This window comes from Vespula pensylvanica, chromosome 18 (assembly GCF_014466175.1).
Source record: "Vespula pensylvanica isolate Volc-1 chromosome 18, ASM1446617v1, whole genome shotgun sequence".
Lineage (NCBI taxonomy): Eukaryota > Metazoa > Arthropoda > Insecta > Hymenoptera > Vespidae > Vespula > Vespula pensylvanica.
Genome location: NC_057702.1, coordinates 559,326 through 571,742, shown reverse-complemented (window position 1 = coordinate 571,742; position 12,417 = coordinate 559,326). Strand labels below are relative to the sequence as shown.

General features: G+C 32.7%; 2 protein-coding genes across 2 annotated transcripts; both read left to right on the top strand.

Moving 5' to 3' along the window:
• The first annotated feature begins 307 nt into the window (after positions 1-307).
• On the top strand, positions 308-7,776 carry LOC122635428. The gene is made up of 11 exons (XM_043825650.1): positions 308-440; positions 1,090-1,131; positions 1,219-1,319; positions 2,130-2,217; positions 2,296-2,359; positions 2,442-2,662; positions 2,746-2,886; positions 2,976-3,137; positions 3,238-3,423; positions 3,794-3,859; positions 4,586-7,776. Exons 1-11 carry the CDS (start codon positions 375-377, stop codon positions 6,095-6,097), a joined length of 2,649 nt encoding a protein of 882 aa, XP_043681585.1. The 5' UTR covers positions 308-374; the 3' UTR covers positions 6,098-7,776.
• Positions 7,777-8,544: 768 nt separating this feature from the next.
• LOC122635441 (probable small nuclear ribonucleoprotein G) lies at positions 8,545-12,386 on the top strand. Its single transcript, XM_043825672.1, has 4 exons — positions 8,545-11,774; positions 11,916-11,938; positions 12,048-12,172; positions 12,248-12,386. The coding sequence occupies exons 1-4, from the start codon at positions 11,743-11,745 to the stop codon at positions 12,296-12,298; spliced, it is 231 nt and encodes a 76-aa protein (XP_043681607.1). The 5' UTR covers positions 8,545-11,742; the 3' UTR covers positions 12,299-12,386.
• The last annotated feature ends 31 nt before the right edge of the window (positions 12,387-12,417 follow it).

The following is a 12,417-nucleotide window of genomic DNA, read 5'->3' as shown; positions in this document are numbered from 1 at the left end:
GTCGTCGTCGTCGTCGTCGTCGTCGTCGTCGTCGTCGTCGTCTTTTCTTCGGCAGTGCAGTGCGCGCGCGTTACAACAACTTTGTGTGACAGGTTGTGTGTGCAACCGAGCGTACGTCTTAAAAAAAAAAAAAAAAAAGAGAGAAACACACAGAGAAAGAGAGAGAGGAGAACGACACGCGCGGCGCATACGCACACGTTGCGCATTCACGTCGTTTCAAGGGCCTCCTCGACGTAAGCTCCTCTCCTTCTCAAGAGGATCCGCGACGAGGATATAGTTCGCTCGATTTTTCTTCTCTTCTTCTTCCTCTTCTTCTTCTTCTTCTTCTTCTTCTTCTTCTTCTTCTTCTTTCTATATTCGTCGAACCCTCGAGAATGGCTACCATCGAAGGCGTTCCGATCCTTTTGGTCACAGCAAACGTCGGCAGTATCTTCGAAGAGGTAAGTTTTATTTACAGTCTATATTTATTACGAACAACTATTTAATTCTCTCTGTTTTCCTTCCCTTTTCTTTTCTTTCCTTTCCTCAAGTCTTCGTTTCTTATTGTGTTTTTCATTTGGCGCGCTTTCGTCACGTATTTTGTTTTGCTTTGACTGTTTACTACTCGTACGCGCGTTCAAACTTTTATTTTGGTTATTATTGTTGTGAATGGTGATTGATCTCTGAAAGAAAACCGTCCGATGCGTTGCACTTTATCGAACGATTCTTACGCCGTCTCGTTTATATTATATGTACGTATGTGAAATTAAAATATTTTATCGTCGCAATTCAATTCGTTCGATATGACAACGTATCGTTTAGCGCGTGAGTATCTTATATACCTGTACGATGTACACGTGTGTGCGTGTCGAGTGCGTTTATACACGTATATATGTGCCGCCGGTACTGTTTGCAAGTGCCGACGCGTTCACAGCGAATCGAGGCGCTCGATTGTTTGATGTTTGATTTGCCGAATGCAAACGCGCGCGTTTTCTTTCTTTTCTTTCTTTTTCTCAACTTATTTCCGACGTAATACGAATGCGATTATTTTGACGTTTTTCGAACGATTATTGTCATTTAATAATGTTCTTTTCATTTTTTACTTCGCAGCCTAGTGTCATGTTAAAGATATGGACAGAAGAATTTTTATCGGTAAGTTTTACTACCGTCAATATTATCTTGCGAATTAAATGGAATCAAGTCGCATCCTTTTATAATTTCCCCCCTTTTTCTTTTTAGACCATATCGCGTCTAGATTCGAAGTTTATAGCGCTGCACTGCCAAGAAGTAGGTGGAAAAAATTATGAACAAAGTATGAGACACGTGGAAGACTTTGTTAGGTAAATGTCTATTCAATGTTTTCAATTCGTTAGTTTTTTTTTTTTTAATTAAAATTTCATTTCTACGAACATAAATCTCGATGCGCAATTTTAATGGCCTGTTAAAAGAATTGATTAAATGTGTCGCTTTATAAATGATTGAAGCAACTTCTTGATACGGTCCGTGCCGTTTCCTGTGTGCTCTCCAAGTAGTAACCAGAATCTCATTAGTGGTTTCTTTAAAGGTTTCTACTAACGCGGTTATGCAAAGATCGTTACATTCTAAACAGATTGTTATATCATTTTCTGTAAATTATATTACGGTACTTATCAAATTTTCTTTTACAGTTGTATGAATTATATACGATTAACTTTATTATTTTATCATCAATCAATACAACATTAATGCAACGTATCTTTAATATCGATACTTCATAGTATGCTATAATTAAAAAAAATGATATTACTTTTGTAACTTTACTGACGATCTTCACACGATTTATCTTTTTAATATAATATAGAAATTATAAACGAGCCTTTGAAGAAGCAAGGTAAATCAAATGGGTATCCTTGTTCGCGATATTGAATGTGATTTAACGCATAAGCGGCAGAAAAGGATAAAAATAGAATGTCACGCATGACTTTACGGTTGGTCGAGCCGCTTCAAAAGATTAGTTTATTGAATGATATCCATGTGGAAGCACAATATAAAAAGATGAAAAAAAAAAAGTCATAAGAGATCCTTAAAATTCTATAAAATTTACAGAACGTATAATCTTCCTCTTTAGACTTTTGTACTTATCAATGATTGAAGTTTCCTTTTCTCCTTAGCTTACTAATGTCTTCAGAAGAACTAAGGCTGTTTGATAAAACAAGAGTATTTCTAGATGAGGATTATTCGTCGGCTGAACACTTTACGGTAAGTTGAAATATGATAATAAAGATTTACTTTTTTTATTCTGGTGCATCGAGATTATTGAATAAATTTTTTTTATAGGCACTGGGAAATTTTTATTTTATTCACGAGTCTTTAAAAGACGTTTTATTGTGGGATTTCAAAGGTAGATAATCTATCAATCGTCACTTTAAAAAATGATCTAATTGGAATGATACGTTGACTTTGTTTTTGTTTCTTGATTTTAGAATGCTCTTTTGCACCGGTATGTGGCAAGGAAACTCATTCTGGTAATATAGAGGCAGTTACGACCAAAGAAAAAGCAAAGTTCCCTCAAGACTTTTTCCCAGAATGTAAGTGGTCCAGAAAAGGATATTTGCGAACGCGATGGAGTATTAATGGAACAGTTTTTGATCTCATAAACATACATCTGTTCCACGATGCAAGTAATTTTATTGCAATGGAAACTGTAAGTTAGACAATTCAGTTACGCGAGATAGAAAATCCTTTCCGCATTATTTTTTATCTCACCATTCTACTCCGTAATTGCAGTTTCCATCCGTTTATAGTAAGACGCGCAGAAGAGCGCTGGAGCATACGTTGGATAGATTTCACAGTGACAAATATCCAAAAGCACCGTACTTTTTATTTGGTGATTTTAATTTTAGAACTGACACTGCTGGTGTAATTAAGGTATAGATCGTATTGTTAAGGTCATTATCTGTACTGGATATTAACGAATATAAACTTTCAGTAATCATTTTCGTTATTGCAATTAATAGAAACTCACTGAGGATACTCAAGAAAGAAAACTATCGAATAAAGGAAATATTTCTAAATTACAATTTCACAACAAGGAAGATAATCTCGTATTATCATTGGGGAAAAAAGAGTTCTCGTATTATGAACATCAAAATGTTTTTGTCGATAATAGTGGACAATGGGTAAGTCATGCATTATTTTTTATTTGTTTAATCTATTGTTACTTATCGAAATGCATTAATAATTAGGAACTCCATAATGAAATAACCGATGTTTATGCAGCTACGAGAATATGACAAGGAATTGGAAGACTTTGAAGGAAGATTGTTTGAATTTCCAATTAATTTTATTCCAAGTTATCCTTTTCAAGAGGATGTAAATGAAGCTACAAGTTATATGCAAACAAGAGTGCCAGCTTGGTGCGACAGAGTATTACTGAGCCCCACTGCAAAGATGCTAGTCCAAAACGTATGCGATATAAACTTTATTTGTTTGACTGAACTCTTTGCGGTCGAAGGATATTCCTGGCAAGGCGTTTTTCTTGTGTCGTGCTTATCTTATTGTATCGCGCAGATATTTTTATACGTATATGAAGTATAAACAAAAAGTGAATTTCACACTCCTAATCCGTAGGAGTAGATTTTCCAGGCAACAATTAATCACGTACATCACCTACGTGTTATCCATTAAAGAGTATTACGACCGTAAAAAGTTAATAAAAGATATATTGGATAATTTTATACGATATATGGTATAATTTTTTTTTCTTCTCTTTTTTTCTTTTTCTCGTATTTTTTCTTTTTATTATTATTTCTCTTTTTCCTTTTTCTCCTTGCAGATATCCTCTTCTAATGCAGTAGAGTATGGTATAATAGGAAGAACAACTTGCATGGGTGATCATAAGGTAAGATATGTTGTATTATACATATGTCTCATAACGACAAATCTTACTTGCTATATTTATTATACTCGGTACATATATATTTACACACTTCCTAAATCTTATTCTGATGATCCACTGTTTTAATTATTATGGTGCAGCCTGTTTTTCTGGAGTTTCGAATGAATCTCTAAGCATTAAGGTACTATATGAACTGTCTGTCTATTTTTCTCTTTGGCTTCCCATGTACTTTTTATTTTCGTTAGATCTTTGTTGCTTTGATTGATTATATATTCATTGGGACCCTTTGGATGTAGTACCATAATTCAAATCTTACATTCTTCATGAATTTTGACTTGCTAGCTTTACTGTCGTTATCAAAAAAAGAAACGATCTGTAACGTTCAGCTTATCGTTTTTCCACATATTTACATCGTATGCACTTTGAAAGTAATTGATTGAAAAAAGAAAAGAAGACAAGGAAACTCCTTTTAAGTTTTTGATAACGATGGATAGATGTGAGTCATGCATTTTAATTGATCTTCCTCTATAATTGTACCTTATATAAAATCTAAGAAAAAAAGCCAACGAGTGTTATCCACAGATCACAGGACACATCACGACATCGAATCATGTTGACATTAGTTAACCTTTACGTAGAACTCCAATATATTAACGACATCTCTTGTTGAATTCTTTTGAAAAGTATACCACGATATATAAGGTTCGTGTGTTTTTTTCATTTTTACAGCCAGTCTACTTGAGGGTTAATCTCGCACCAGAAGCAGGTATGATTAATTGCTGCAGCTTGCCATGCGCACCAGAGTTTTGCTTTCGAGTTCCTGACAATTACTTGGATTTGTTACCAATGTTGCCTGATAGCACTAGTTACGTTAGTGCACGAACGCTCTCTGCTGATCGTTCATCCAACCTTTTGCACGCAGCACCTATTAAGCATGATCCCTATACTCCGGATAGTATGGACAGTCCAAGTCCAAACGCTATTTTAGTGTCGGGCGAAGTTCCTGATATAGATATCGATCATATAATTGATGCTAGTGACAGTGTTTTAACGCTTCAATCGGCTCATTCGTCGAATATACCAAGACGCATCGATAGAGCTGTATCACCAGCTTTATTGAAATCAAAATTAGAATTAATTGCACGTGATAAAAAGCGTGAAGCAGATATGGAAGGACAGTCCGTTATGAAAAAGAGTAGTAGTCAATGTCGCTTACACTCGTGGCCTGATACTCAGGAACAGTATTCGGACATAGAGAAAAGGAGATGCAATAGCGACATTTTATGGCAAAGATCGCATATATTAACCGAAGCTTGGATCGAGGGGAAAGGCCAACAGGGTTATCACAATTTTGACGACTCTATGAATTTATCGACTTCTAATTTAAATCCACCTGGCGGTGAATTGATTATACCACGTATAGCGATAATCAATGCAAGTAACATCGAATCCAACGAAAGTTCGGTTTACTTGCACGATAATAAATGCAATAATTATTTAGAGAATAAGTCAAACGTATACTCGAGTAGTCAAACAAATCTAACGTACGAAGAGCCACTGAATGCAGAAAAAAAAGCTCATGAAACTGGACTCCATTTGTCGTCAGCTGCAAACGAGGAACCATTGAAACAAGACGTAAAGAAATATTTAAATGAAAAATCAATAGAAGATATGGCATCGGTAGGTAGCAAAGTGAACGAATTAATGGAGGAAACTTCCGACGAAAGTATACAAAACATACGAGACGTAGGATCGAATGTAGATGGCGAAAATTATTATAGTGAAATGCATAGAAGCTGTGAAGCGGATAATACGTTAACTACCAATAGTGTGAATTTATGTGTTCCAAGAGAAAATTTGGAATGTGAGGAAATTCATTCTAAAGAATTTTCTATCAAAATTAATAGTACAAGTATAGAGGAGCTTAGGAAACAAGATAGAGTAGTTAATACGCAGTCACAAATTTCGGGTCAAGACAAATGCGATAGTGATATAAGAATAGCATCTTCGAGTGTATGTAGAATAATAGGTAACGAGGTAGAGATATTGAGATGCGAGAGTAAGCCAGAGATGGCTTCCAAAAATACTACTAGAAGTAATTCAATAAAAAGTCAAGATATTGGCGATAATACGGGGAATGTTAGATTGAAATTGAAAGCATACAAGGTAACGCAAAAATATAAAAATAATATTGTACAAAAGCAGAGTAGATGTCAAAGATGTTGCTGCGTTGTTTCGTGAGAGTCATCGTTCGTTATTGTTTTTTTTTTAAAGGCCCTACTTTTTCTATTCCATATGTTTTTCATTATAACTTTTATCACTTGCATAGAGTATTTATTTAACTTAAATCATTCTATATCATCTTTATATTTCCAGTTCAAATTATGTGACTGATTGTGACTGGTATATAAATCAAAGATATATTATTTAAATATTTCTTATAAAGAAATAGTATTACTTTTTCTTATGTGTCTTAAGAAGTTACGATGTGTGGCAAGTAGGAAGAGAGAAAATTAGAAAAATATAGAATGATAATAGAAGAAAATAATTTTAATATATTTTATATGAAAGTAAGAATAATAACACTCGAACTCGTTATACCTCGTTTAAAATTAGATATTGTCCGATTTACTTCCTGCTTATATCTGTAAAAATATCAATATTTTTTTTTTTTTTTTTTTTTTTTTGATTGCATGTCGTGTGACGATTTCAGTAGATGCATCCGAAGCTTTATCATACTGCCTTGATAATTATTTTCTAACAAATGCTATTGAAATACAAATTTACTGTGCGCTCTAAGACTCACAATGAATATCTATATATTCAAACTCTATGAATTTAATTATTGTACTTGCTTTATTCATAATGCATGTTTGAAATAAACCAGACATGATTTTAGAACGTTATTATCTCTAAAAAAATTTTTGTTGAAATTCAAGATATCAGTATTTTTTATAGCAAAGTGACGACGATTTTATTTTTAAATAGTTTCCGATTTGATAGTCAACAAAAAGTAATGTCAATTGTAATATTACATAACGTCTTCTTAGGTTTAATTTCAATTTTCTATTGAGATCTTGCTTTTTTTTAACGCTTCAGAATGCGTAACTTCTCAAAATAAGCATGTCTCGATCTTTCTTGCATGTAAAGTGATATCTAGGAGACTTATTTATATCTATAAAGCAATCATATTTAGATGTGTATGTATACGTCTATATATTACATCTGATATGTGAACTTAATAGCCAAAGCTTTAGATTTGTTATAATTCTAAAATATATATTAATTTATCTAATAAATATTGTGAAGATATGACAGTACAATATTATTATTTTATAGTGTTTTATTTATACTTTTTTAAATTATCTATGTCTATCTACAATCTATGCATTATTCAATTACAATGTTTAATATGACGTTATTTCGATACGTATAAACGTTTTTGTATTGCATTCCTTCGTGGTAATAAACTGCTAATGTACGATGTAAAATAAGTAGTCAAAATTAAAATCAACGAATTTTTAACGTGTATACGAATAGGATAAATAATTCTTTAGAAAGATCTTTAAAACAATTGGATGAACAATTAATATCCAATAGTTTTTTTTTCTTTTTTTTTCTAAAAAACTAACTTGTTCTCAAAACTGTTTTATAAATTATCACAAATTTTAAGTATCCGCAATAAGTATAAGTTTGCTGTTATTAATCTGAATAATATTGTAATTATATAATAAGTTAAATGCTTGAAAAAAGAGTTTGTTTACAATGTTTTATCATAAACTCGTATATTAGACGTAATAATATTTGAAAAAAGTTTATTCTCTACAAAACTTGCTAAGAATCGTTTACAAAAGTTGTATATGCGAAAGTGGAGGTTAATCGAATTTCAGTTCTTGTAAATATAAATTTCTTTTTATATATATCAACGGATTACATTTATTTACGACCTCTTAATACAATTTTATGAATGAAATTGTTCGTTCAAAGCTAAAAGTCAAATCTCAAAATTAAACTTCGAAGTCGTGTACTTGCACGTTTAATATTTTTTTATATTAAAATTTCAGAGATATACTATAATAATCCTAATAGAAAAAAAAGATGTATATATATATGTGTGTGTGTGTGTGCATATTCATCATGATTACGACGAGTTATTTTGTGTATCACTAATTTCGCTGAATGATATATTTTCGCCTAATTCTAATTTCATATATATATGTACATGTACACCACGTGTTTCGAGTGTTGCACGTCGCACTGCACTCTTTCTATGTGTTTTGTTATTAATTTGAACTACGCAGTACAACAGATCGAGGTAACCATAAAATCATTTTAAAATCTATAACGCTTATAAAAAAAAAAAAAAAAAAAAAAGAAAAAGAGAGAGAGAAAATTAATTGTACGTACGATAATAAATAATGTGAAGGTGAAAAATCTTTCGATCTGCATTACTGCGTTAAATAAAATTTGAGGAAAAGAATTAGTCAAAATGTCGTTCCTGGTCATATAGACAGAGCGATGGCGTTCCATGAAACAGACAAAAACGTGAATACCGAATTGAAGAATGTCAAGATATTAAACAATAATAACGAGAAAGGTGTAACGACGTTAACGAGATATGTACACGTGAAGCACGCAGACTCAACGGTGAAGATTTTTAAAGAAACAACGGTATGATGACGCCAATCCGACGAACACGCACGTTAGAAGATTTTACCAAGGAAGACTCGTTTGAACTATATGGCGTATTAACGTGTACATAGGGTTCTCCGATCCGACAGCGATTGCAAAAAAAAAATGCAAACAATACGTACGATAACAACAACAGTGGATTGCTTGAATGAATCCACGTGATCGGAAATCATATGATCGAAAATCACGTGATCCAATGTCGTACGAGGCTTCGCGATTGAAGAAAACAAAAGAGAAGGAAGAGAATGAATGAAAGAGAGAAAGAGAGCTGCTTTCGTAATAGATAATAAGGCTTCCATTAATCCAATAAGGTAAAAGTTTTTGGACAAAAATAAGTAAGTACGTATATAAAAGGAAGATCGTAGTAAACGACTCGTCGTCGTCGTCGTCTTTTCGCGTGTGACGAATCTACACGAAAGGTGCTTTGATATATCTCGAATTAAAACCATATTGATGTTCCTACGGAAGGTTATATCTAGAAAATCGACGTTACTTAAGATTATATAGGAAGGATATTTCCGTGTCGCATGAGATTTATCGTTGGACTCGATGTAGTCGCCTTTTTCGAACGAATTTCGATCAAATACCGCAATCGTATCGACGACAACAAAATTGGTAAACCAGTTTGACTGGAGAGTTTTCAAAAGATGAAACAGTATTTGACCTAGATTCGTTTATAAACCTAATAATCGTTGCCAAGTACATAAAGGAAATATTTCTCAATCGACCTTTCTCAAACGATTTTGCCAATTTGCCTTCTCGTCCTCGATGACATCGTCCATTCACGTAGGAACGATTACGAGCATTGTTTTTAATATGTAAACGTGTGTACCACGTACGCGTGCGTTGTTGACAAAACAAACGTAAAATATACGTAAATATAAGGAACGATATTGCTCTGAAACTTTCCTACGTAACAACTGCCCTAATTATATCATTTTTTATCTTCTTAAACGTCGTTTGAGAAATGCCGATAAAAAAGAATACGATATTTACGGGCCAACGAAGAATTAATTAAATACGATTGATCGGAAAGCTAAGCAAATAGATGATTAAACGACCCACCGAGAATAATGCGTTCACGCAGGTACATTCCACTATTATAGTTTAATCGATAAAGTGGTTTGGAGAAAGTGAAATTGCAAATGGGAAAAGAAAGAGATGGATGGATGGATGGATATCGTAACGTTAACATTCGTACGATCTATCGAAAAATTCATCGCACGATTTCGCGAGAAGAATCACTTTCTTACGTCGTTAATACGAAATGACCGAGATTATGTGTATTATGGCATATCGATCGTAGAAAAACGTGTCTGCCTGTTATATCGAGTATTATATAAATGTTCATGCTATATTCTTGTTATTATATAGATCACTATAACATATTTCTAAAATAGGATGAACAAAAAAAAACCACAGTCGATGTCCGATGCTATACGCTTATAACGTTATTTATTATACAAGCTGTGTATAGAGAAGTTAGGAATGATACATTTCATATATTTTGCGTTAGCAGCATACGCGGTAGCATGTAAAAAATGATATTTTTGTGCTAATTAATCGTTTCATTCTCACTGTGTGTATGTGCGTGCGCGTGCGTGTGCGTGTGCGTGTGCGTGTGCGTGTGCTTGCGTGCATGTGTATTTGCTCGAAAAATAACGTCAAAGTTAAAATCATTTTTGAATGTACCTGCTGCGACTGTTGGTCGCGTACTGCTTCTTATATTTGAGAAACGTATATTTATCAAATGTTTTGATCTTCTATGTGATCCGTCTAAAGTACTTACTCAAAGTGCAAGCCTCCAATCAAATCGAGTATGTATTTCATTTTCGATACCGTCTTGATAAATGTAATTTATAAATATAGGTTGATAATTGATTAACTTTTTTTTATTTGAATTTTTTTAATTAGCCTTTATTACGTTTGTACGTTCGAGACTGCGCCATACCAAAATTAATTCGCTAGGTTTTGCTACGAGCTTTCCAACGCGAACCTTTTACACGATCATATTTTGAAGGTTATGATTCTTTATGGGAAAAAAGTACGCGTAAAAAAGAAAAAGATATAAAAACAAAAAAAAAACACCATTCCTCCCGACTATGCCAATACAATTGTGTATATCGTGTATCGTGTTAATTGTTTGTAGACGAGTAAGTAATTTAATGCTGGAGTGATTCCACTGGTCGTCCAATCCGTCTAATAAGATTTTTCTAAAGAGAAGTTTGGATCCCGCCAAAAAAGATATTTGACGCGAGAATGAATTTCTTCGAAAGAAACTTTTCCGAAGAGACTCTTTGTGATCTTTATGTTTACGTTGTACAAAATCGATTCCGATCAATTCTTTGTTAGAAATATCGTCTCTGTACGGTCTGTACGGTCGATTTGCCAATTTCAAAATATATCTTTTCGAAATATCTATTTAGATTTATATTTCTTGCGTTAACGAATCGATGTGTTGTACTTTTATAAATATTTAATATGGACGTACTTATATTTTGTACTTACAGTACCTTGTGAGATTATTATATTTAATAATGATTGAAAACACCTACATATATAGAAATGTATAAGATCATGATATAATCTATAGGAAATTGTTTTTCGTTGTAATCGTTGAGAGATCATCGTCATAGAGATCGACGATTAAAGCGAGAAACGATTGAATCAATATGTACAGATAGCTCCGATTAATATTTGATTATTTATTGTTATTTGTTCTATAAATACTTTTATTATACGTATCTTCGAGATATAACAAAAATGAACGATATAGAAAAAAAGATTATTCGCAGCGCGTTATGTATTGTATTGAAAAATTACAAAATAATTAATATAATTTATAAAATGTAATTACATTGTTAGTCGGAAACTGTATGTATATCAGTGTTATAATATGCGTTATTCGAACGATGTTGTAGACTGCAGGAACCTGTTACCAACTGGCTTATAGCCAAGTACAAACTTGTAATTATTTGTTTTATGTATTAAAATGAATAAAGTTACCGTTCTGTAACAAATATTTACATACATGTATACGTATCAAAATTATTTAGTTTCATTATTATTTTACAAGATGTTAAGTTTTTGTGTAGTGGCACTCCTGATCGCGTCAGGGTTATATCCACTTGGTTAAAGTTGGTTAAGGTACGTTATTTTTGTAAGCGTAGATTTTCGAGTTGAAGTAATTAAAAATGAGTAAAGCGCATCCTCCAGAACTCAAAAAGTTAGTACATTTGTATTTATATATTCTACATAATATTTCGAATTGTATTTAAGTTCGATTGTATGAAATTGTTAGTGCTAAATTTTAGGTTATCTATTTGATGTTTACGAAATTATTATCTTTTTGTTTTATTATTCGTAGGTATATGGACAAACGTCTTTCACGTGAGTATAAACAAATAACATAATATTAGTTATAATTTGTAATCGTTTGTGGTAAAAGCTTTCTTGTAAATTTTCGTGGCGTCGATAAAGCAGGAAATTTCGTTTACAGTAAAATTAAACGGTGGAAGGCACGTAATTGGTATTTTACGTGGTTTTGATCCATTTATGAATATGGTAATCGATGAGAGCGTGGAAGAATGTAAAGATGGTACAAAAAACAATATTGGTATGGTGGTGAGTAATGCGTCGACGTTAAAATTAATTCTTTCCTCCTTCGATATTCAATCGTATTAATATTTTCTATTCCAGGTGATTCGAGGAAATAGCGTTATTATGTTAGAGGCGTTAGATAGAATATGAGTTAATAAATATGTAACTGTACATTTAGGTGATGCAAAGTTCCAAATAAGATCAACTATGGTTTATTAAATACACGTCTGTCCAACATATACAAATCGATTTTTCATCGTACAACTTAT

What these genes read in the sequence shown, in the direction of transcription:
- LOC122635428 (XM_043825650.1), top strand. Translation starts at nt 375, where the DNA reads ATGGCTACCATCGAAGGCGTTCCGATCCTTTTGGTCACAGCAAACGTC. An exon ending in GGACAGAAGAATTTTTATCG is followed by an intron (nt 1,132 to 1,218) that starts GTAAGTTTTACT and finishes TTTTCTTTTTAG; the next exon opens with ACCATATCGCGTCTAGATTC. An exon ending in TTTATTGTGGGATTTCAAAG is followed by an intron (nt 2,360 to 2,441) that starts GTAGATAATCTA and finishes TCTTGATTTTAG; the next exon opens with AATGCTCTTTTGCACCGGTA.
- LOC122635441 (XM_043825672.1), top strand. Translation starts at nt 11,743, where the DNA reads ATGAGTAAAGCGCATCCTCCAGAACTCAAAAA. An exon ending in CATCCTCCAGAACTCAAAAA is followed by an intron (nt 11,775 to 11,915) that starts GTTAGTACATTT and finishes TATTATTCGTAG; the next exon opens with GTATATGGACAAACGTCTTT. An exon ending in AAAACAATATTGGTATGGTG is followed by an intron (nt 12,173 to 12,247) that starts GTGAGTAATGCG and finishes TTTCTATTCCAG; the next exon opens with GTGATTCGAGGAAATAGCGT.